General features: G+C 43.2%; 1 protein-coding gene across 2 annotated transcripts in view; it reads right to left on the bottom strand.

Moving 5' to 3' along the window:
* Positions 1 to 24,997, bottom strand: part of VPS54 (VPS54 subunit of GARP complex) — a 66,733-nt gene extending 41,736 nt beyond the window's left edge. Inside the window, exons 1-6 of one of the 2 annotated variants that reach the window (XM_090050466.1) lie at positions 24,733 to 24,996; positions 23,506 to 23,617; positions 8,079 to 8,240; positions 6,928 to 7,169; positions 4,861 to 4,939; positions 90 to 124 (exon numbers count right to left, since the gene is read on the bottom strand). In XM_090050466.1, coding sequence (XP_089906592.1) covers positions 90 to 124; positions 4,861 to 4,939; positions 6,928 to 7,169; positions 8,079 to 8,214 — 492 coding nt within the window. In that variant the 5' untranslated portion in view covers positions 8,215 to 8,240; positions 23,506 to 23,617; positions 24,733 to 24,996. Of the gene's footprint in view, positions 1 to 89; positions 125 to 4,860; positions 4,940 to 6,927; positions 7,170 to 8,078; positions 8,241 to 23,505; positions 23,618 to 24,732 lie in introns of both variants that reach the window. The other variant, XM_090050475.1, reaches the window with a different exon arrangement.
* Positions 24,998 to 25,906: the final 909 nt, after the last annotated feature.

A 25,906-nucleotide genomic window follows, 5' to 3' on the forward strand; every position in this document is an offset into this window, starting at 1 on the left:
CTTCCTCTGACTTACGTGCACATGTGAACATGCAAAATTGACAAGTTTGTGTTTCCTTTAATATACCTATTGTTATACAGCAGTCCTACCTTAGGTACTTGTTCCAGATCTGTCCTGGATTTATCTACAAACAAAAATATAAGTAAACTAATGGGATAAATATAAGATTGAGATCATTCTTCCACAGTCAATCAGAAAAACAAAACAAAATAATTAATTTCAATAATAAGATATCATTTAAGGCTTTGATGTCCTTTATCATTCTTCTGTTTTCAGGTATTGCTTCCACATAGTGCTCAAAGGATTTTAAGGATTTTTGGATTGCTTTAAAAACAAAATGATCATTAAATCCTGTGTTTCATATTCACTAGAGCAACATTCCAGCCAGCTGGTGATGACCAGAACAAGCCGCCCCCACATCCTCCGCCCTGAGTGGCTTCAGCTTTGGTGCTCCACAAGGAGACCATGCCAGAGAAATGAGGGAGGCAGAGTGGCATTGGGATGGAAACACAGACCACACAAATATAACACTATCCCACAGAGACAGGAGCACAGACAGCACTCCTCCAGCCAATGAACTGAAGTAACAGACACAGAGGGTGTCACAGAGAGAGGGAAAGATTGGTGGGGGATGTGGAAATAGCTGTACAGCAGCCTCCTGACTTGATACAACTTGAAGGGGGAGATGATTTTTACACTCTTTGCTACTCTCTCAGCCTTTAATCCACCCACAGAAAGGAGCTCAATATTTAAAGTGGGCCCATCTGATTGCAGAAGGGAAGAATTTTAAAGTAGGGATCCCTTACCTCAACTGGATCTCAAAAAAACCTCAAACCGGAAAGATACAAGTACTCTATAAAGACCTGGGTTTTAAAAACCCCCTCTTAAGGATGGAGTTGAATGCTGGTATTAATGTACTGAAGACTAGGAAAGCAGCAGGCCTTAATGACTTACTTACTGAACAAATCAAGCAATTCGGACCCCAGACTTGTAAATGGCTCCTATGCCTATACAACTCATGCACAGCCAGTCAAAAAAACCCCAAAGTTATGGCAACATGCTTAGGTAGTCGCTTCTAAAGCCAGGGAAGGATCCATTGGAATGAAAGAGCTTCAGTCCTATCACTCTGCTATGCCACACATACAAATTGTACAAATGACTGATATTGAATCAGCTTGCCCTATATGTGGATAAACACCTAATCCTCAAATAGGGTGACTTGTGCCTTGGAAAAATCAACAAGCTAGCTGCTCAATCCAACTCAACATATTGAGGACAGGTTTGAAAGGGGTCAAGTTGCCAGAGTTGTGTTCATAGACTGAACAGCCACCTACAATAAAAGTTAACCACCAAAGACTCCTCCACAAAACTCTGGAAATGACAAAAGTTCTACACATTACAGAGCTGATACAAACCTTGCTCAAAAATAGACTTTTTTTGTTAAACTGGATGGAAAACGAAGCAGATGGAGGCAACAGATTAATGGCTTCCCCCAAGGAAACGTACTAGCACAGCTGTTATATAATATCATAATATCTATATGAATAACCAACCAATCGACTTGGAAACAAAATGTTTCATCTATGCAAACAACCTGTGCATAACAGCCCAAAACACTGGCTTTGATCATGTTGAAAAATCCCTAAGCAAGGCAATAATTGGCTTAACCTCACACTACACTAAAAACCAATTATGTGCCAACCCAGCAAAAACACAAGTATGTGCCTTCCATTTCAAAAACCATGAGATAACATTATATGCTCCAGGACCCCACTATCCCCTTGTCCAAACCCAGTTGACCTTGGAGTCACCCTCAATCAAACCCTCTCATACAAAGAACACATCATGAAGACAGAAGCAAAGGTGAGTACTTGTAACAACATTTTATATAAGCTCACCAACTCAAAATGGGGAGCTAACTCCTCAACCATCTGAACCACTGGTCTGGCTCTCAGTTTCTCCTCTGTTGAGTATGTATGCCTTGTATGGGAGAGATCCATACACATTAAGTGCCTGGAACCCATCCTGAATGATAGCTGCAGATGCATTACAGGAGGTCTGAAGCCTACCAGCCTAAACTAAGTGTACCTGCTGGTTGGCATCACTCTGCTTGACATCAGAAGAGCAGTGGCCAGCTGGATACAACAGTTGAGACAAGCTGAAAAATGCAAGATACCCACTGTACGACCATCCCGCAGCACACAAATGTCTGACGTTACACAGGAGCTTCCTCACCAGCACCCAGCCTCTCAATGCCACACCCAAAGAGACACGACTGCAGATGTGAAATGAGAGGCTGAAGAAAATACCAGACAGTGAAAAAACAGCGGCCAAGTCTTTACCACCAGGAGCTAACGAATCATGGCAAAGGCGGCAGAGTCTCAACCACTTACATATCAGAGTTGGACACTCCAAGGAACTAATAAAGAAGTGGGGCTATACCATTGGTTTGACCACCTGTGGCTTCAGCACAGAGCCTCAGACAATGCAACACCTGCTGCAATGCCTGCTGCTTGAAGGTACATGTACTTTGCAAGATCTTTCATCATACAGTAAATGAGCACAGGCATGCATAACAGAATGGTCAAATGTGGTATAGAGACATGAGAAGACCTCAGCTGGAGACCACACCTTCCCCAGCAACAATGGGTGAAAGGGAGCTTCACCAGCTGTAGGGTTATTAATATTAAAGCACCTATTATAAAGCAAAAAGGCCTGGTTACTGAGCCTTATTGCTCTGTTCTCAGCCTCAAACCACAGCAACACCTAAGGCTGTGAGATCTCAAGCTAAGAGTGCTTGGGTTAAAAAAAGATGGCTAACTGTACCACAGGGAGGGGCAACATGTGGAATGCTAGTTTATTTAATACCTTTTCTCTTAACACCACCTTGCTTTACATCCTTTTGTGATCACGTGAGTGACAATGCTTTCTCTACCTTTTAGTTTCAGTTAGGGTTTTTTTGTTGTTTTGGTTTTTCATTTATTTACAGAAAAGCCTAAATACTATTGAAGTGAATTAAGCTAAACTCCAGAACAAGCATGTTTTCTCAAGTTGCCATTCAGAAATAACAGAACGAGATGACAAGCCATAAGAAAGTTGGTGTTCATTTTGTATGGGAGATATCAAAAAGTCTGACAAAACAAATTCTCTGGTGTACAAAAGAACAAGGGACTGCTTTACAGTCTCCGAGGATAAGATATATATACATCTCTTTCCCAAACAGCACTCCACTCTGACAGTTACTTCATCAAAAAGTGAAGTCTAAAAACACTACATTAACTTCAGACTATCCACTGCATTTTCTCTGCTTGTTTCTTTTGGCAATTTCACTTACAATTTCAAATTTCAGATAGCTGGGGTGATTCAATATAAAGCCGAGATATGTTAAGGGATGCAGATGCAGACACCATTAAAACCACCACACAAGTAAATCAGACTTTACTAACAATGATCTTTGAATGTAGCATAGTTAGAGATGTCATGACCACCATTCCACTTCTGTATCTCCCAGAGACAGAGAGACTTTTTTCTCTGATAAGGATGTAAGAAGTAAGACTGTGCAAAATTTCAACAGGTGTTTCGTTTTGAAGCTGTTTTGACACGTTTCAAGCTCAAAACAGCAAAATCAAAACGAAGCAAAAGGCTTCAAAACAGCTTTGAAACTAAATGAGGGCACTCAAAACATTTTAAAAACTTCAAAACGTTTTGAGTTTCAAAGCAGCTCGGTGGCGGGAGATGAGGGAGAGCCAGAGCTGCACTCCGAGTGGCTCCACCAGCCCCAGAGAGCTCAGCCCGGCAGCGGGATAGCCAGTGGTGGAGCTGCTTGGAGTGCAATCCTGGCTCTGAGCACAGCCTTGGCCAGTGGCTCTTTCCCACCTCCTGCCTCCAGACTCAGCTCTGTGGGGCTGAGGAGCCTCCCACCGCTGAGCTGTGCTCACCAGGGCTGCGTTCTGAGTGGCTCCACCACTGGCTCTCCTGCTGCCTCCTGCCACCAGGCTGAGCTCCATGGGGCTGCTGGAGCCACTTGGAGTGCAGCCTGGCGGCAGGAGGCGGGGAGACCAAGGGCTGCACCCGGAGTGCTCTGCCAGCCCCTTGGAGCTCAACCTGCCCTCCCAGTGCTGCTGGACTCCTCCTGGGGGTACAGGCCCCCAGATCTGTACACAGAATGACAGGAGGCTGCCAGCAGGTGACACGAGTTTTGCTTTTAGCAATTTGAGGTGCAGTTTCCCAGAAACCCCTGCACCCATCTCCTTGAAACTTGGCAGGCTTCATGCCCTCAGAAGGGGCTACCATCCCTGCAATTTTCATTCAAATCAGGCAAGAAACGACAAAGTTATAGGCATTATCATGATTCCCCATTATAGCCTATGGGTGAAATATTGAAATAGTTTCGACGAGACGAAACGGAACAGTGCTTCGAAACTAAACGAAACAAAACGCTGTCCCTTCAAAATGGTGAAACAGAAGTCGAAATGAAATGGTTCTGTTTCTCACAGCCCCATTAAGAAGCCCCTAGAAGCTCAGTGCAATTGCATAATTCGGCTTCGTATTTTGAAGGAAGTTAAAAAAAAAAAATTGTCACTGATGTAACTATAAACTGTGAAGGATATACACCAAAGGAGAATTCAATGGCAGACTAGAATTTAAATCTACATTGATACGAATATCATGCTAATAATCATCAAGAACAGCTCTAGCCAAACAGGCCTGGATTTGCAATCATCATCATCATCATAAAACCAGTATTGCGTATTTTTGCATTGGAAGTCCATGAAAAACTGCAAGAGATCACTGGCACATTTTATTATTCATTTGAGAAATGAAAATGACACTTTAACAAATAAAAGGCTGAAGTTATACCATGAATATGTAAGAGAGTCCTGTCAAAGGTATCTTTAGGAGGACAAATATTCTTGCATCTTTCATGAATCTTCTCTCTCTGTAAAAGAGACAAGAAATTAAAGAAATATTCTGCTGCTGTAACACCACAGTGAAATTCTTTTTTTCCCCCCCTCTGGAAGACAATATTCAGAACCTTGTCAAAGCAAGATAATGCTTGACACCAAATAATTTTGAGGAGTTCACAGCTATTTTTCAACTCTTAAAATCTTTAAGTGACTTCCAAGCAAGTAAAAGTGACAAAGACCATTCTGAAGGCTGGCATCTTTTATTTTTGTTTGTGGCTTGCATGTATTTCTTCACTGAAGTGAAATTATGGAAAAAGGCAATAAAACTATTTAAGCTGTATGAGTTAAATATTCCTTCCTATAACTTGAAACTTCTGTATATACTGGATTGTAATGATACATTCAAAACCTGTATTTATTTATTGTTCAATCAGTAAATTAACCTGCACTAAGAATATAAAACACCTTTTACTGACCTCTCCCTCAAAAAGTATAAAAATGCATAAAAGTTACTTCCCCACCTTACTTATAAACACAAATGGTGAAAGCTGAACTAAATGGGGTATAAGTTAAGTTTTATTTTTTGCCTATACGGTTTAACCAGGGGTTCCAGTTCTTTAAACTAGAAACTATTTTTCCATGGAAAACCGTAGCTACAAAATCCGTTAGAGATTCTTTCATGAGCAGATCATGTCACTCCCTCCAAAATAAGCAATACATTGGTTATGGAAGGAAACAACATCTTGTTTCCTTTCATAAACAATGCATTGTTATACAATGATTTTATTAAAAGAATCCTTGTAATATGTTAATATCAGATATGCAAACACGTAACTCTTAAAAAAGTTCCATCCTGCATATTTTTACCATTTGGATCCAGAACATCTTAATCTTTCTTGAACTTCCAACACATGTACTTGAAGTGACCCAACACTAAACATATCAAATATTTGTTAATTGCTCTTTGACCAAACTTATCTAGTTTGCTCTATATTCATACAATACTTTAGACAATCAGATCCCAGTCTATGACAAGTGCTCCTAAATGCTAGTTACACAAATAACAAATAATAACATAGTCTACTTCAGTGTCTCACATAACTTTTCAGATTTTCCACTTCTGACTAGACATACATTTCCAGAAGAGAAGCTAAAAAAATACTACAACAATAAGTATGCATCATAATTCACGTAAGATGACTATGTAAATTAAACAAGCAACTGTATAATACCTAAAAGTTTCCACTTTCAGACCTAATACTGCAAATGCAAAGAAGCACAACTGCTCACCCTCCGGAGCAGTACTATTAATTTCAATGCATCTGTTCACAAGACTAAGCACTATAGAGTCAGCAGGAAACATTTAAGATTGTGCCCTTAAAGATAATTCATTCAATAGCAACCCAAAGAAAGGAAACTGCAACTAGGGATGCAGAAAACATCAGGAGATCTCCCAATCTTCTTTTAGGTCAAAAGAAAAAAGCAAGTGTACGTAAACTCATATACTTGAAAGAGATTTAGAAGCTCTTGTTGCAGATCTGAATTTCCTGACATGACAGAAACTGTCCTGCTTCCTGTTTCATTATTCCAGATGTAAATGTTTTGTATGTAGAATGTTTTAAAGGAGTAGTTAACAAGATTTCTGTCTTGTTTTAGATACCACCAGGGTATTGGAAGATTTTATATTGCACTGAAAAGGCCAAAAACTGAAAGAATAGGAAGTGTAAGGTTTGTACATTTAAAACAAGAGTACAGAGCTCAAACACAAATGAAAAACAGCAAAATGGTGAGAAGAGAAAATTTAGACAATACTTCTCATGTTGAGAACACTGAACTTCTGGAACTCCTAAACCAGTGTTAAGAGGAGAGTCAGCTAACAGAACAAGACAGGCAGTTTTTATAGAACAATACAAGCAATTATTAACAAACAGAATCACTAATTTATGGTGTCCCACACAGGGGGCTTTCAAATCCCTTTTTAGCCCTTGATACTTATTTGTACCTAACTTCAGTAAATTACCTGAGTGATGTCCTGTTGGTATGATGCAAAAAGTTCCTTGTTAATCTGTGGGAGGTAGAATGAAGGCGTGACTTCTGTGTCCACAAAGTCCTGTCCCCATGTTTTTGTAAAGAAATCAGATTCCCTTTTTGCTAACCTAGGATCATTTAGCGCTGCTGGGAGGTTTACTTTGGAATGAAAAATAGTCCATCGATGCTGATCTGCAACTAGAGATGGGCTGTCACATAAACTATTAGGATCACCTGTGGGTACAAAATATAAAAGACTATTAAAATGACAACTGGAATGTACATTTATCCTAATAAATACAATATCAATCTTGATATAGATCACTAATTTAAAAAAAAAGTTCTTAATGCAAATAATCACAATTATTTATGGAAAGATGCATATAACCCATTTCCACGACAATCTATCAAACTTGCATTTCTGTGTTCAGATTACACAAGGCATTCTGAATATGTCATTACAAGTATATTTTCTTTCTATTTCTTCATACAACATTCAATTTTACCAGCTCGCACCGAAGAGGCAAAACTCTGAAAAATTCAACAAATCTTTAATATACTGAATTGCAGATCTACTGCATACACCAATATAGAGCTTACAAGTAAAGTCAGGATTCTTCCCTATTATTTTAAGGAATTGTTTTTCTACTCTATCCCACCACTCCACACCTTAGGTTCAGGATTCTGACCAAGAGGTGGCCTTATGAGAGAGTCACCACAGTTGTGGATCTTGGACTCTTCCTCCCCACACCAAGGGAACCGCAGTGTGTCATAGGAGCAGTGAAACTAACCTCCAGAGGAAGGGAAGGCTTTGAAGGCCTCAGCCTGAAGTACTGATGGTGATCATCCACAGGCTGCAACAGAAATCCCATTCTCTACTCCTGCATTGTAACAATGATTACAACAATGCAGGACCTTACAAGTAGGGTAGAAATATAAAAATGAGGGAGTGAGGAAGAGAACAAAGGTTCTCCTTTGGTCCAAAGGGAGACTGGGGTGTGACAGAACAGAATTTCACTTTACCTACTGAAAAATAAAATCTGATTTCTTAGTAAGAAAACACAAGAATCTGGTTCATCACTACAGACTCATTTTTTAAACTGGTCATTTTAACAGTTTTGGGCTACCTATAAGCCAACTCACCTGTAGGTTCCTTGGGACATACATCTGGCAGTGACTGTACAGGTTGAAAGCATTTAGCAGAATCCATTTCCTTTTTAAAGAATGCATCACTGCTGTTTGACTGAGGCACTGGTGAAGAACTGTGGCTTGATGCCATTGCATAAAATCACCACTTGACAGTAGCTAAAGAAGAAACAGTAAATACCAAGCCTTTAATGCAGCTCTGACTACAGACTAAGCCATAACAATGCCATTTTTGTAATACCCAGCTATAGAAATCAATACAATTTTAAATAATACTTAAAGGTCTCTCCCAATGATAGATCCATTTTAAGCACAAATATAAAAGGCAGAATGAAATATTATGTTCCATGTCTAACCATGCAGCCACATATATAGAGTCTTACACATATATCTAACGGGTGTTGTCTAAATGTTGCAGACAAAAATTCCAAAGAACTTTAAATCTGTTACTATCACTATGCAAGCAGTAGGACACGTATTTCCTCTCAGAACTTGCCCAATTGTAGAAAGTGGGGTGTGCAACATGAAGACACCAGTAAAAGGAGAACTTTATTTTACTCCTCAAGAGAAGCAATATCATACAAGTACATAAAACCATGACAGTGGGTCACACATAAGAAACTTCAGATGCACTGACCCAAGGCTAAATTCCTTGTTGATTTAATGTCAGTGATTCCAATGGAGTTACACCAGCAAAGTATTCTGTCCACCATGATCTATAAGTACAGTCTGATGCTTCTTGCATTTTATATTCCAGGCTGGCAATGAGGGTTGAAAAATGTATTTAAATGTATTGTGTACAAAACATGAACAATGGTTCAAATCATTTCTCCTGAGATGCATGCACTTGATAGATAATTCTGTCATCTCCCAGGATAGCAGAATCCTTTTGCAGTGAGCACACTGGAAATCTGTTTTTCTTGTTGTGCATGTCCCAAACATTTCCGATACTTTTAAACATACAAAGTACAAATTTTGTTTACAGTAAACCTCCACCAAATATATAAAATTCAGTATTGTCCTTATGGAAAGGCAAGTGAACTACATGTAAAGTGAATGTGTGTATATGTGTGCGCATGCATGGGTATGAGGAAGAGATTCGGGGGGGTGAGGGTATTAATAAAGGAGCGCTCTCCCTCCATCCAGCCCCTTTACTAGGATTCTAGGTCACTGGCCCCAAAAGACTCTAGACCAGTGGTTTCCTAACTTGGAGTTGTGAACCCATTTGGGGTCACAACAATAAAACGTGGTTGCAAGGACACTCAACAGTGTCAACCGATTATGATGAAAATCACAGAAAAAAAAAGCAGTAGGTGACAGGTTCCCCTTGCAAGCTGGCATAGTTCTAGCCTGCAAGGGGCTACTTGGGGCTAGGGGAGGAGGGGGGAGATTGGAGCATGTATTGAAGGAAATGCGATTAATCAAGTCTGCTGCGAGTCTGTTGGAGTGTGCTAATTAGCGTGCTCCAACAGCCTCCATGTCATGTGTATTCAGCATTCCTGCATTTCAAAATGGTGGCAGAGGCACTTTAACTAACTTGAACTAGCTTTAGTTAAAGTGCCCCTGCTGCCATTTTGAAGCATCGGACACTGAATACATGTGATACTGTGGGGGCTTTAATTAGAGCAGCTCTAAGAGCTGCTCTAATTAAGTGCCCCCCTCCCCACCCTGGAGCACTTGTATAGACACCCTCTATCGTTAAAGTCACTTTCCTTATGATTCATTCACCATAGCTGTTAACATTTTAAAAATCTGACTAAGGAAAATGCTGCAAAAAAGCTGTGGGATTCCCTCACTCCCTGGAATACTGTATGTCTACTAGAATAATTTTAACTATTTTCTTACTGGAAGAACAAAAATCAAAGACACAGGAAAGCAAAGCTGTGCCATCTCTCACATCTCATTTGAAAAATACCCCCATAGGATATTTTTTTTAACTATTTGTCTGCATGTGTACACAATTCATGTTTTGTCATTGTCTCCACATCTTCCCTTATCCTCTCCCATTTTTCTCCATCCTCTGCAGTCCTAGAGCCTCTGTGTGTAGAATGGTTCCCTTTCTCCTCTCTCTCCCTCTCACAAGTCTCTCTGCTTTCAAGATGGGGGGTGGATTAGAGATGGGAGGGAGACAGAAGGAACCCCGGCTGAATTTATGCCCCTCCAATAATTAGATTCTATACATGCAAAATTATAACAGAGGTATACATTTTCCATGCAGAGGATCTAATTTTTTTTTTTTGGGGGGGGGGGATCTTGAATTCAGTTAAATATGGTAATAAAATATGTTGTTCCTGAATATGAAATGTATAGAGTTTTTAAAATAAATTAATCTATAAAGTATTTAACAGGTTCATCATTATGTCATTGAAGCATATTTTGTTGTGCGAAATGTGCTTGTGCCATTAGTTCTAAAGGTGACCTACAAAAGAGCTGAAGACAGGTTTGGGTTCTTATCAAAGGATGGAAAAGGCCTGATTATCTGCTGCCTCTCTCTGTACCCCTTTAAATACCTTCCCCCAAAATGTAAGAAATATCAGGAATGTCACATCCTTTTTCTTTTTGGTTCAAAGTCTCAGTGTGTATTTTGTCTTTCACAGCCCTTTAATTAATATTTTCCTAAGTATTTCCCTAGTTTATTGTAACATCTGTTTAATTCCAAACAAAACAGTTAAGTAAACGGTGGGGGAAAATCCCTTGTCAACTCATCAGGTTTCACCTGCTTTGATAGCTGAAGTATCATAATTAGGGACCTACCAAAATGGTGATTTCATGCTTTTGCAGAAAATGCAAAATCAGGTGTTCTCCTCAAAAAACTGCAGGCTCCACGATTTTGGCAAGCTTGCTAGGAAGAAACAGCTTACTGGTAAGCAGAGAAAAGAGCAGGAAGCCCTGCAGTCTTAGAGTGAGGTGGTTGCAGAGGCAGTGGGGGGCGCTGCTTGCAGCACATAGCAGGAAGGTCACACCCAGGTTCATGGAGCCCCAGCTCACATGTGCCTTGGGGCGGAGGGCAGGGAAGGGGCTATGGCTGCGCTGCCACCAGCCCCTTCTCTTCCGTCTACCTAGAGGTGTGTACATCTGCCACCAGCAACAAGCCAAGCTGGGGCTCCACACACTCTGGTGCAGCCACTTGAAGTCTCCCAGCTGTCTGCCACAGCTGGACCAGACCTAGGCATTGGGGAGGCCCCTGTCCACAACCACAGAGCCCAGGCTATTCATACCAGGCAGTGGGGAGGCAACAAGCAGCTGCTCCAGGGTCTATGGAGCCATGGCCTGGCTTGCTGTCACTGGCGGGCGCACATGCAGCACGGGGCCAGCGATGGAAAAGGGGCTGGAGCTGCACTGTCCTCACGCCCTTCCCCGCCCTCTACCCTGAAGTACCCTCGCAGAGTGTAAATGAATGCTTAGAGTGGGGATGGCCTGAAACCATGGTTTAATTATCCTGATTAAGTGTGGAGAAGCCATTAATCCATGCTTAATAACGCGTGGATTAATGGCTCCCCCTCCTCCCCCCCCCCCCCCGGCTTAATCAGGGTACTTAAAATGCAGTTTCGGGCCATCTGCCAATCCCTGGGGACAGGACGGGAGGGCCTGGTAGAGGCATGGGGGGCCCCACCATGACAAGCTCATGATAATGGCATCCAGCCCCATGAACTCCCTGCAAAATCAGCTGCCTGCCTCCTCAAGTTCAGTAGATCCCTATGCATCCCTACTGAATGTTATTTGTTCAGTTATGTGAACAGACTACCAGACAGGAAATAAACAAAGCACAGAGCTAAATATCAAGGAGCAAATATAAAATTAAAATAAGAACTGTCAGGCCTCCTTTACATAAAAAAGAAACAAAGCCCCATGTTTTTGCCTCATTTGCAAGTTTCTTTTAAGAAAATCTAGTTAGCTTTAGATACCCCCCCAAAAAAAAAAAGGTTCAAATACAGACACTTCCTTAAATTTTAGTCCATAAATATCATAAAAATAGAAAGGTATTAATCTGTTTCAGTGGCTCTCAACCTTCCAGTCCTCTCAAGACACCCCTCCATAATGTCTGTGAATTAAGTGGCACCCCATTTCAAAAACTAATTTGTATAATACAGTAAATACCTCCTTGCAGAGGGGCTGGGCAGTGTGGATGGGGAATTGGTCATGCAAACAGTTCTGAGCCTACACTTATCTACTCATCTTATTATCACACCCTACATCATCACCCTTCAAAGGATCTAGCAGCACCCCAGGATTTTGCAGCACCCTGGTTGAGAATCACTACTCCATTTCTTATCTTTAATACGTGGAAGTAGTCAAATATAGCAAATACAGCAACCAGTAAGATAATTGCATGAGGTTAAACTCCTTCATGATTTAGTCTCTATGGACATTTATACATGTACTTGTTCACACTGTGACGTGACGGAGATCCAGCTTGATTAACTGAGTCTGCTCTGCATGGGAGCCAATGCGCATGACAGTTCATTGTGTGCAGTTGTATAAGTGGTGAAATGCGAGTCAGTGCAGAGAAAATGGTGGCAGTGCACTTTTGAACTAAAACACCTTCAATGAGTTTTACTTCAAAAGCATGCTGCCATTTTCTCAGCACTGACATGCATTTTGCTTTTAATACAAATGCATTTGCCACAGCGCTGAGTGCTTTTAGAAGTGCCTGGTGCTGCAGCGCAAATATGTATACAAATGCTCTATATGCCAGAAGAAGTGTGCTTGTACCCAGAAGCTTGCAAAGAACATTTTTTCCAACTATTTAGTTGGTCTAATAAAAGACATCACATCCACCCAAACAACCTTGTCTCCAGAATTTAAAGAACTTCTTCCAAGTATAACACCACAGAGAATGACTTCATTTTAAGGTTTTTATCTGTTGATTTCTTTTCTCTCTTCCTATTGTCTCCTTGAGTACTTCCCACCACATTTTAGTGCTCTATTATGCTTGTTTTTCCTCTGTCACATCCCTCACTTGCATTTATTACTGTTAGGATCTTATCACTAAACAAGATTAGTTCAAAGAATGGGACTTTTTGACATAAATCCTTTCCTATAAAATTTAGAAATCATAAACATAAAAATCATGGTAAAAGAGAATTTTCAGGTTTCCTGAAGACACAGGCAAAGCACTGAGTATTTAGGGCTCCAGCAATCAAAGATGTTCCAAAGGTCTATATTAGCTGTTTCTGCTAAAAAAAAAAAAAAATCACATCACATAAATGTATACTTTGTGTATTCATGGTAACGTTGTGTTAGCTAAGATACTTCTTCAAAGCATATATATGCACTGAAAATTTTTACTTTTGAAATTATACCTTTGGTTGAGCCATTGTTTCCCTCATTTCTGTTAACAAACTATTGCCTCCTGAAATATTTCCTAAAATTTAAAGTTCAGTTACCTGAACCTCCATAGACTAACGTTTAAAGTTCAAGATTTTTTTTATGTTTGATATATTTTAGTTGAGTTTAAAAAACAAGCTATTTTGACTTCTTATAAAGGCTATTTTTTATTCTTAATCACAATTAAATATTCAAAGCAGCTTTGTACATGTATACAATTTTACAGTAATATGGACACAGAAAAAATACAAGTGTGGCAAAGAACTTTCATACCACTGAGTTGATTTCAGCAGGAAGTAAGGAATCACAGGCAGCAGCAGCCTTCTAAATGGCCTGTAATATGATGCTGTACTAAATTATTCATAGTTAACAGCTATTCTGGTAGAGTCATAAGTTGGGACCTTGTGGATAATTAACTTCAACGAGCTGCCACGTATAAAGGCACAAACCTACCTAAGCAGTAAAAACAGAGAGGGTACAACCTGTAATCCTATGTGAAAATTAGCCAAATATAAGGAATTAAGAAAAATTAAATGCATTTCCATGAATTCCTTCCAAGTTACATAAGAAAATGTGACCAGTCAGCTTACAGATGAGAATCCTTACTAGCACTTAATATAACTGACCCCTAAAAGCTGGGCTGTTTTAGTAATTTGCCACAAAAGCCTGTCTTGTACTACAACACTAAACACTTTATAAACAAATGACTACTGCATTCTTCAGAATCAGCAATTTCTTGAAATATGCAATGTGTTGCATATATCTTTCAATTCAAATCTAATGAAAAAGGAAATGTAAAGTTAACATGAAACAAAAGCAAGCAAACTAATAGAGTGGACGGCTGCCAAAATATTTCAGCTCATTCCAGTTCATCAAGTTGTGCGATAAAAACTGTAAAATGCCCAAGCTCCTGAGCCTCCTACTTACATGAGCATACAAGCTGCAATAACTAGATGCAAGCATACAAGTTAATGACATTAATATTTTAGATGCTCTGCAGTTAAGAACTGGGTTACACTAACTCTATTATTCCTAAAAATAAAAAGGCCAGCCACCATTTTGCAGCTGACAATGTGTACAACTAAATTTAAGCCGAACAAAATTTTAGAAGAACTATGCATACCATTAAAACGAGGCAGTCTGGGGAATAAAAATTCATGCCGAGGATTATCAGCACTCTTATCTATCACTTCAATACATGGAATCCATTCTTCTCAAACTCCATTACCTTAGGGAGGAGAGGGTGCTAAGGAATTTGAATGTTCTTAGAGTGATATATTAGAAAAAAAATAGGGTTTTTTTTATTTTTTTTAAAAGGTAACCATTATAATGAGGAAAATGACAAGTTTATGTAGATGTAACTTAGGATACCTTTAAAATTGGTGTCCTTAAACAAAGGTTTTCACTTTCATTTACCTTCAAATTAATTCTTAAATAACAGGACTATGTTCTTATACAGACCTCCACAAAAATGGGCTATTATCCCATGCAACTGCAAAAATATCATAAAAGAAAAGCAGAATTCTGGCCTGTCTTTCCAACCGTGAAAGATAACCAGAATTCACTGAACTGGGTCTTATAGTGCAAACAAGTTGCAGAATTCAGACAGAGATGCATGTGGAGGGACAGAGACATGCACTTGAAGTTTATAAGAAAGCTCTACTTTCCAGTTAACTCTAAGTATCTGTACTTCACTGAAGTTAAAATTAGAGGGTAGAAGTTAGATCTTCAGCATGTCTAAGATAGTATACAATGGGTTTGGAGAATCTACTCAACAAGGACTGAATCTATTTTGTTTTTTTAAAAAAAACAAAACATTTTGCAACCTTTTGATCACACAGAGAAGTTTCCAAACATGGAACAGTGTAAACTGATTTAGTGTTGTCTTCCTGAGTGAAGAGAAACAGGTTCCCTGTTGGTACTTATAGCTTTGTCAAGCAGCAATATGGTGACATCAACAGTATTCTCTGACTGGTATCAGTAATGCTATCCAAAGTCTAGTGGACCACAGTAGAACTGTCAAAAATTATGTCAAGTTTTTGCCAGGAGTACAGCTTACCAAAGGTCACAGGTGAAGCAGCTGGTACTGGAGATATTCATAAGGGAATAAAAGCAGGAGGAAAGAAAAATGGACCCTGCCTTCTCTGAAGCAGATGGGAAGAATTAGATGGGGAGAAGAGAAAGTGAGTCCTCTTACATTCTCTCTCTTGCAACCTAGGAAAGTATGAGGTTGGGGTGGGGGACTGGGAGTAGCAACTAAAAGTCAGCTTGGGTGCATGATAGCCAGAGACAGAAATAAAGATGACACCCAGGAAGAAATCCTCTTCTTTCTTCTTATAGCTAACATTACAGATTTCTCACTAGGATGCTATCCTTGGACCTCACTGACAGACCCCTATTTATCACTAGACTAGCATGTTTATGTCACAGGGCACCTAAATTTTTTTGTTTTTAAATACCCTGCTCTGCAGGCAGTCTGCCCAGTTCTCACCCACCATGCCTTGATGTTAGTTAATATACAGTGTGGGAGGCTGCCCTGGTCTTATTACAGTGACCACCCAGATTGTGGTCCTGGCCTTATGGACCAATTGCATGGCTCTGTACCTTCCCTATACCATGCCCCTAGATGGCATCCTTACAGATGTACCAATTACTGATACAACCCCTCACTGGGCCTTCTGACCTCCTGGCCTCTCTCAACCCCACTTCAGGCCTTCAGACCTCCCTGTTTCTTCACACAGCCCCTTCCTGGGCTGCCAGACCTCTCGGTTTCCCTCTAGGCCCCGCTCAGGTTGCCAGATACCTCAGTTTCTCCTCCAAACGATCTCTGGGCTCTCAGACCTCTCAGTCATGCACAACCACACCCTGGGCTATCGGGTCCCTCAGTCTCTCTCCTGGCCCCTCTCTGGGCTGCCAGCCCCTTTTGGTCCCTCATCCTGGACCCTTTTAGTTCTCCACTTTCCTGGCCTCTCTCCAGGCCCTTGGATGCATCTGGTTCTGTGCTCTATTCCTGGCCCCTTGCTGAGCTGCTGGACACTTCTGGTCCCACTATAGTCCCTGGGCCTCGCTATATGCCTCAGGCCCCTCACTAGGCTTCACTATATAGGCCCTTAAACCCATCTGGTCCTGCACTCCATTCCTGGACCCTTGCTGGGCCACTAGACCCTTCTGGCCCCACTATGCTCACTGGGCCTCACTATCCAGGTCCTTGGACACATCTGGTCCTACACTCTATTCCCTGGCCCCTTGCTGGGCCTCTGAAGCCGTACCAGATGACCTAGTACAAGCCAACTTCATCTCAGGCTGCAAGCCCCTTGACCCCTTCCTTTTGGCTATGACCACAAAAGGACCTTTGGCCTCTCATAGGCCCTGACCCTGCCTGAGGCTGGTTGAGAACTCCAAGCTTTCCCAGCTCTGGCAGTCTCTGCTGTGGTCTGTTTCACCTTTTGCCCCCTCCTGGGCCCTGGCCCCGCACATGATGGTTGAGATCCCCAGGGTCACTTCTCTTGCTGTCAGCCCTCTTGTCTCTGTGGGTCCACCCTCTCGGGCCTCTCTCTGGGCTCACCCAGAGCCTCCATAGGTCTTCCCTAATGCAGCCCCTTGCTTCTCTGCTCATCCAGACCCCCCAGTAGCCCCTGTACTCTGCCCCACTCACTGGGTTCACCCAGACCCTCCACTAGGTCTCCCAAACATTTGGCTCCTCTCTCAGGGCTCACCTGGCCCCTCAATAGGCCCACAGACTCTCAGCCCCTCTCCCTTGGCTCACCTGGCCTCTCACTAGGCCCCTGAGCACTCAGCCACTCTCTCTGGGCTCATCTGGCTGCTCAACAGGCCCCAGGCACTCAGCCTCCTTCTCAGAGCTCTGGACCCCACACTGGGTCCCCCAGGGACCTCCTCCTTCCCCTTAGTTCTTACCCAAACCTCCAGATGTTATTCTGCTTGCTGGCATTCAAGAGCAGCAGCCTTTCTGCTGGGTGATGTTCCTACATCAGCTCCCAACGTGTTACTGCCAGCCCCTGCTCTCAGGGGCTGGGCTTACAACCCTATCTAAACCCAGCCCTCTTCCAATTGAGTGACTCCCCTGATCAGGCCTAGCCTCACCTGCCGGCCCCCTGGGTCAGCTGGCTCCTCAGTTAGCCTGGACTCAAATCTGCTGGTGGCTCAGCAGGCTGCCTGATCTCTCAAACTGGCAGGCACTTCCAGTGCCCTGCCAGAGTTTAGTCTTCAGGCCATTCAGAGTCTAAATCTGTCACTGTCTTCTGCCTAAATTTGTCACTCCATTATTATACAGTTACTTTTAAATCTAACATGCATTTCTAAAATCACAATAAGAAAACTATCATAAGCAGAGTATGTAGCGGCACCTCCAGTTAACACTGCATCACACTTCCTACTATTACTTTTGTTTTCATTTAGAAATAACCAACAAAGTAATTCTCTGACTGAAACTGTCCAAGTCTGTCCTGCACCTCATAACAAATTTCTCTCCCTTCTCACCGCCCCTTTTCTTAAATATCAGCAAAAAGTTGTTTCAGAAAATGAGACTGGGGGGAAATAGTCAGTGTTAAAATGGCTGTGAAGATTTCTGTGAACAGCTTTTATGCCCTGGGCCCAGGTTAAGATGCTGAAAATCTGGCAAGAGGATGACCAGGGAGGTCTCCATGAACATCCATCTACAAGTTATGGCACTACAAGTGCACTTACCATGCTCCCAAGCTTTGAGCCGAGGTGTGTGTCAGCCTGCCCATCACCAGCCCTCTAAACTGCAATCTTACTTCTTCCGCTAACAGGTTTTTAACATTTCTGTGCACCCCTTTCCTTAATATTGACCTAAGTTTCAAGCTCCTACATAAAAGGTACTATATGTCTTCACTGTACAACAGATTTGTGTACTTGGCATGCAGGTCATCCAAACTTGAATGTTAAAAGCCACAATGTAAAGCCAAATTCAAGTTATTGAGTTCCCACCAGTGTTACCCTCACTCATGTGTCTTCTGAGGGCTCCTGGGGTATATCCCGTAATTCTTTGTGCTGCAGTAAGCTAAGCCATTCTAGGATTCTTTCACAGTGATTATGTGAAAACACGTCCAGTATTTTAGGCCAAAGATCCTCAACCTGTTTTTTTAGACTCAAGGCACTCCTTAGAATATGCCAGCTATTAGTTGTCATTCATTTGTTAATCAATGGAAAAATAAAAGAGCAACTTCTTTGTTGCAAAAAACTTAAATAGACCACAATGGGTTAGAACACTGGATTCACATTTCAATCTCTGAGTTTATCTTGTGAATCACATTTGCACACCTAATATTGCTAACATTGTGTGGCATTGCACAGCATCTTTGAAAGGGTGCTGTGGAATGCTGAGTGAAAAATCACTGTTCTAGGCAGACAAGCTGAGAACTGAATAGAGGCACTGGAGGACTACCAACAGTCAAATGACTTAATTAAAAAAATAATACCTAGATCTTATATAGCATCTTTCACTAATAGGTCTTTAAATGCTTTACAAAGGTCACTATCATCATCCCAACTTTGCAGATGGGGAAACAGAGTCACAGAAAAGTAAAATGACTTGCCAAAGGCCTGACAGGAGACCAAACTCTTCTCTCATTGCAAAGCTTTTGGCTTATCATTCACCTGTATCACCCAAACTTCAGCTGATAATAAAACACCCATGCCTACAGACATGGAAAATACAAAACAAAACAGCACTTTACTTTCAGCTCAGCATGCCCCCGTGCAGAGCTCAGTGCATGGCCAAAAGAAATCACATTGGTTTGACCCAGCTTGCTGAGGGTCTGTATAGCTTGCGTGCTTCACTGGGGCTTTTTGGTGCTTTTATCTAATAGCAGCTGATTCAATCAGCTGAGTTAAGCTAAAAAAATAAGAAGGTGCTGGAGTGGGCAATTGTTTGGGCTGAAGGGCTATTAGATAAAAGTGCCAAAAAGTCCTGCTGAACCATATAAGCTATACAGATGTTGGGTGAGCTGGGTCAAACCAACTCAATTCCTCTTGCACTAAAGCAATAAAGCATTTTTATTTTTTAACCCATGTCTATTCAGCACCCTCTTATTTTTTCAGCTTAACTCAAGGGTGGGCAAAATACAGTCAGTAGGCCAGATCCAGCCTACCAAGGGAATTTATCCAGCCCATGGAAGGTCCCTCTACCCCGCCTGGCCCAGGCACAGGGAGCAGCACAGGCCATGGTGCATGTGGCCAGCCCTGCCCCGCCCCCCTGTACCCACAGCGGGGCAGGGGCAGTATGGCAGCTGAACTTTCTGCCTGGCTGCTGCTGCCAGTCCACCCTGCACCTGCCACAGGGAACGCTGGACAGAGAGGACAGGCAGGTGGGGTCTTCATGGAGACTAGCCTGCGACACTAGTGGGCAGGGTGGGGAGCAGCACCTGGGAGTGGGACAGGTGCGGGGAAGGGCAGGGCCAGGGAGGGGATCTTGAAGCAATGCCAGCACAGAGCTAGGGCCCAGGGCACAGCTGGGATCCACTCCCCACACATCCATGCGATAGGCGCTGCTTCCATGGGCAGAGGTCAGCTGCTGCCCACAGAGCTGGTACCTGTCACAGGGACATGCAGGGAGCAGACTGCGGCTCTGCCCCAGGCCTCAACCCTTTGCTGTCACCACCCCATAATCCTAGCCCTGACCAGGATTAAAGATTAAGGAAAACCACTCTACCCAACAGGACTCAGTGCTCAGCCTAGAAGATCCCATTAAGCATCTCTGTGATGCTTAGTTTCAGTTCTCAAACTGTGGAATTGTGTTCTTTGGGTAGATGTGATCTCTTTTATTGGAACAACTAAATAGTTGGAAATATTGTTCTTTGCAAACTTTCGGGCACAAATGCCCTTCAGGCGTAGGGAGAGTTTGTGGTCTCCAGAGATAACATCCTTGTTAACAGTAGTATACGGAGATGAAAGACTTGATTACCCACCCATCAGCCCTATTGGCTCTCTGCGAGTTTGTGTACACCTTGCGTACAACTTTCTCTAAAAGTGCTAAGTTTCAAGAAGTTACATGAATAAAGGATATCAAACAAAAATGCATTTTTGTAGAAAATAATGATTAAATTGAGGCTTCCTAACCAGTGATTTAAACTGATTTGATTTAAATCAAATCCACCCTGGTAATAGCAGGTTAAAAAACCCACAAACAAACATGGACGTTAGGAATACAGAATCTTTTTAAAACCACAAGAGTAGGACTGTTATAGGAAATAAAACCTCACTTTGTATTTTGCGGGTGCACGTGCATATGTGTAAGCATATACATAGCTGAAGAAATCTATTACTAGATAAATGAAAGAGAGATTTTGGCACCCCTATACCCAAACTATTTTAAGCTGATATTTCAGTTTTTCAGGTACTGGAGGAGCAATTCGGCAGGACATCCATGATATAAAAACCATACTGAACACATTTCCTCTTCTCTGTTGCAATGTTAGCTCTCAATAATAAACATTACTAATGTGAAGTCAGAATGTAGCTATTATGTTAAAAGACAACTGTATCTTATCCATTTCTCTGAGGTACAGATTGTTTTGTTAACCCTAAGACATAACAGTTTTAGTCCACTAACAATAGTCTCTTTTACATTTCTGTAATCAAATGTCAAGCAAACATGTTCTGAATATATACAGCTATTTACATTCATTATGTACCAAGTTCTTCAAATGTCAGAAGTGATGGAATTATTCACAAACAAGTAACAAATCATAAAAATGGATGTTCATTTTTAAAAACAAGTCCTGGTGCGTTAGTAATCCACAATGCCATACAAGAGACCATAGCATAATTTCTGGGTGAAATGAGTTCTACAGAAGTGGTTCATTATCCCTTTAGAAAAAGGTAAGAGAAGCACCTCACACTGCTCCCAGGACACCTGCAGCTGAATACAGGTTGATGAGCCTCCACAGAAGTTCCATTGAGAAGACTGCTAAAAAATGTCCTGTGATATGAGGTGTTTTGGAGATGGCAGCAGTACTCACAGTTCACACATATAGCCGTTGTGACTTCCTGTTTCTGAGATACCACAGTACAAAACAGGGATGCACAGGGGAAAACAGAATTTATGGCAGTGGTTCTAAACCTTTTGAGACTTAGGGCACCTCTTGATAGACTCAAGACACCCCTCTAGAAGTATCAGATCTTAGTTTTTACTAGATTTTTGACTACAGAAAGATAATAGTCAAAGACCACAACAGATCAAAATGCTTTTAACACTATGAACTACCATTTGAAATCTCTGGGCTTATCTCATAAACTATATTTGTGCACCTAACAATGCTAACCACTGAGTGGTACTTGTGCCACCCTCGAAAGGATCTTGCAGCACCCCAGTTGAGTCACCAGTTTTTGCCATCAGTACTCTCTTATCCAGGTTGAATTCTCTACCAGTTACCTTCAGCTGGTTTAGGGCCAGCTTGTGCTGCTGTGTGCAGTATAAAACACCCCTCGCTAACTGGAGAATCTGGCCCTGATTTTCTAAAAGTAAGATTTTCAGAAGAGTTATTTATTCACAAAACCTACTGGAGTTTATTACAACTGCAGGTGTCTCTGAAAATCGGGTGAAAACTTTTTACAATCTCAGAGCTTTTGAAAGACTGCGATTAGATGGAAGATCATGCCAAGAACAAGAACAGCATACTCTGAAATAGTCCAGCCTTCATCATACTGCATAAATAATAAACTTCAACCCTCCTTCTGGAAAAGGAAAGCCAAGAAATCAACTTTAAGTGCAAGTAACGGGTGCAGAAAAAACCATCCAAACCTTCTCTTTTTTCTCAATCTTCAACAAGAGGACCAATAACCATTAATTCTGCTGCAGCTTTCATGACATAGACACTTATCCACTAGGAGCTTGTGAAAGGGCTGATTCTTTTACATGAGCCACAGCCATCCCTCAGAGCAGGAGTGTCAAAGATAAGACCTGCTGGGCTCCTGGAGCGGCAAGAATTAAGGGGCAGGGTAAGTGAGGGTGAGGCTCCTCACCATTCCCAGGGGTACAGAGCTTTGTTGGTGATGCGTCTCAGAGGCACAGGGTGAGCAATGACTGTGTTAATCTTCACTGCATCCTGCTGTCCAGATCCAGCCCGGGGGTATCAAGTGGGTTAGTCCCCTTTGCTCCAGAGGACTCCATTTTTAAAGAGTATGTGGCAGGGGAGAAGATATATTTCATATTTATCCAGCACCTACTTAACAGAGGAGAATACTAAAGACAGAGCCTGGAGGAACATTCCAGTAGGAAATGTCATACCTTCTTCAATGCTGGAAAGCAAGCTTCTCACCAGTGCACTGCCCTTTAACCTCACTGACGAGACTACCCTTATGTTGCATTTCAGCTTTTGACTAGACAATAAGACGACCCTCGAAAACTAGCTTTGAGCATTACTCATATAACCACTATGAACACAAACCTATTCTCACAAGTTACATTACTATTTCATGCTCTATAGCAAGAGTATCAAAGATACAGCCTGCCAACCAGATCTGGCCTACAAGAAGCCCTGCAATATGGATCCAGCTGTGGGAGCAAAGCAAACTCAACACCTTGCCCTACAGAACTTAGTCTTACTGAGAAGGTTTTCCTCAGCCACAACACAGATAAAGAAATAGATACCTCATACTGAAAGTCCTCAAAAGATAACAAAACTTTGTGGACCACCTCTTTTTCAGGGACATACTTCTGCATGCTGAAATCTAAAAGTTTATAACACACAGGATTAAGTTCACTTTAATATAAAGTGGAAGTGCTACACAATTAAGCGTTGTTCAGAGGGGGAAACATGTAACATAACAAAAGAAAGAAAAAACTCCCTGTACTGTCAACAAAAAATTAACAGTTCACTGCAAGCATACAGCACCTCCACATAGGAATTGTGTGTATGAGTATCCATTAAATCCAAACTACATGAAAGAAAGCAACTCCACTCCACTCATCAAACTGCCATTAATACTTGGCCTACGCCCGAGAAAACTCAAGGCATCACAAACATACATGTTCCGATTTCCGTACGCAAGGGGCAATCGTTGACAGACTACATAGCCACTACAGTGAAGTCTTATCATTAGGCTACTGCCATACCTTAGTGACAACACTGCAAGAATCTCTCAGGGAGGCAGTCTTCATATCTCTTCCAGTTCCATCACACAGGCTACAAAAGCTGGGGTGCACGACTCAAAGAGCTGCTGATGACCTAAAATATAAATTAAAAAAACCAAATCAAGAGGTGCCCTACATCTCAAAATGTTTAGAACCACTGCCATAAATTATGTTTCCCCCTGTGCACCCCTGTTTTGTTGCAAACCTGCTTTTGCTCTTGCTTAAACAAAAGCAAGAGTTCTGCTAAAAGCAGTTAAAACCCAGGAAACTGAGGTTCAGGCTAACCTTTCTATGTTTCACTTCAGAGCAGGAGCGCTGTGGGGGGTGGGGAACCCACAAGGGGGAGGCTCACCCCTGTCTCCTTTTAAGAGGTCATTCAAGTCACACTTTGAAGGGACGCTTTTAGGTCAGGGTGAAAGCCCAGGCACTGAATCCCTAACCCCAATCCTGGCTGGGCTGCCAGAGTGCTGGCAGAGGAAACTCAGCACCTCAACCCCCACTTCAGGTTGAGGAAACTCCGCACCTTATAACCCCCTCCCCCTTCACCTCTGCTCTCTTCACCTGACATTGTTCAGGCACAAGAAGTGCCTGTGATCCCAGGCATCCGGACCCTCAGGGCTGCTCTCACTCCAGGCCTGGCCTGTGATAACTGTGGGGCTGGGAGGCACCAACCCTCAGGGACCCCAGGCTGAGCGCCCCTCTTCCATTTCACCCCCAGACCAGGCACAATGGGACAGGGCTGAGGCTCTCAGCTGGGGGGAAAGGAAAGCAAAACTACACGTGCAGAGTGAAACTACGCACACAACGAAATTATGTGTGCACGCACACACATTAAAACTACACACAGGTGCACACACAGAGCAAAACTGCACACACATGCACATCAAAACTGCACACACAGGGAAAGACACAGCAAACCTACACGCTAAAAACACAGGTGCACACACACACACGCATGCAGCAAAACTGCACACATGCACGGAGCAAAACTACGCACACACAGCCAAACTGCACACACACAGAGCAAAATTACACACACAGAGCGAAACTCCGCACACATTGAAACTACACACACGCGTGTACACACACATCACAACCGCACACACAGGTGCACATCAGCGCGCGCGCACACGGACACGCACACAGCCGCCCAGGCCGGGGCCGGGGCCGGGGCGCGGGGCAGCCCTTGAGGCGAGGACCCGCTCCTACCTGCGGCGGCGGCGGCGGCTGCGGCGCGGCCTAGCGCATCGGCGGCGCCTCCTCAGCGACACGTCGCTGGCGCTCGGCGCAGGCAGGTCCCGGCCGGCGGCGGCAACGGGCAGGCCGGGCTCCGGCTCAGGCACCGCCTCTCCCGCAGCCCCGCCGGGGCGGGGGAGGAGCTGCCGGGCCGGGGTGGGCCTGGGCCGCCTCCCCGCCCCTTGCCGGGCTGTGCGGGGCGGCTGGCGCCATGCTCGGCAGCGCTGGGCCCACGGCGAGGGCGAGGGCTGGGGCTAGGGCTAGGTAGCCCGTGAAGACACGCGGAGGGGCAAGGCCCTAGGCGGCCCGGGCCTGGGAAGCCGGAGCGCAGGGTAGCCCCGCAGTCTCCAGGACTTGGCCAGGAGCCTGCTGAGCGGCACCCGGGAGGTCAACGAGAGGGCCTGCGTTAACAGAAATATTAAGCGTTGAGTCCAGGGGGGGCTTTAAAATGTCATAGCCATGTGCATTTACCCTCCTGAGGTAAAGTCTGCTCACTGCGACTCATAACTGGTACACGCGCTGGGCACGTTCATGGCGTGTGTCGCCAGTGTGCCCAGGATTGAGTCAGAGCTGGCAACCGGAATAGCCCAGCTCTTTTCTTGGGACCTCTCCAGTGTGTCTTGACACCCCTGCAGGGGCGAGGCTGCTGGCCATTGTTGTCGCCATGCTTTACCTGTGACAGGTGAGGGTTGGTGGCAGGGTCGACTGTGTGTCTTTGGTTATAGGAAAGCACAGACTTGTACGGGATAATCCTGCCTCGCTCTGTTGGGCTTACAGCAGGGGTAGCCAACCTGCAGCCCATATGCCACAAGCAGTCTCTGTATGGCACGCAGTAGAGCAGAAGGGAGCACAGGGCAGAAAGCAGAGGAAGGGGGTTGGAGCAGGGCTGGACACAGGCACAGCTGAACCAGGTGGCCACCCAGGGCCTAGACAGAAAGGGGGTCCAAAAATGGTAATTAAAAAATTATCATTATTATTATCCCTGGCAAAGGGGGGCCCGATACTAAAAGTTCGCCTGGGACCATCAGGAGCCTAGGTATGGTGCTGGGCTGGAGTGGCACGCATGCCAGAAAAATTAGCGCCACTGAACTAGGTGACCTTCAAAAGTCCCTTCCAGCCCTACTTTTCTACCTTGAGTCTCACCTAA

This window comes from Crocodylus siamensis, chromosome 1, assembly GCF_052110815.1.
Source record: "Crocodylus siamensis isolate JL-2025a chromosome 1, ASM5211081v1, whole genome shotgun sequence".
NCBI classification, from domain to species: domain Eukaryota; kingdom Metazoa; phylum Chordata; order Crocodylia; family Crocodylidae; genus Crocodylus; species Crocodylus siamensis.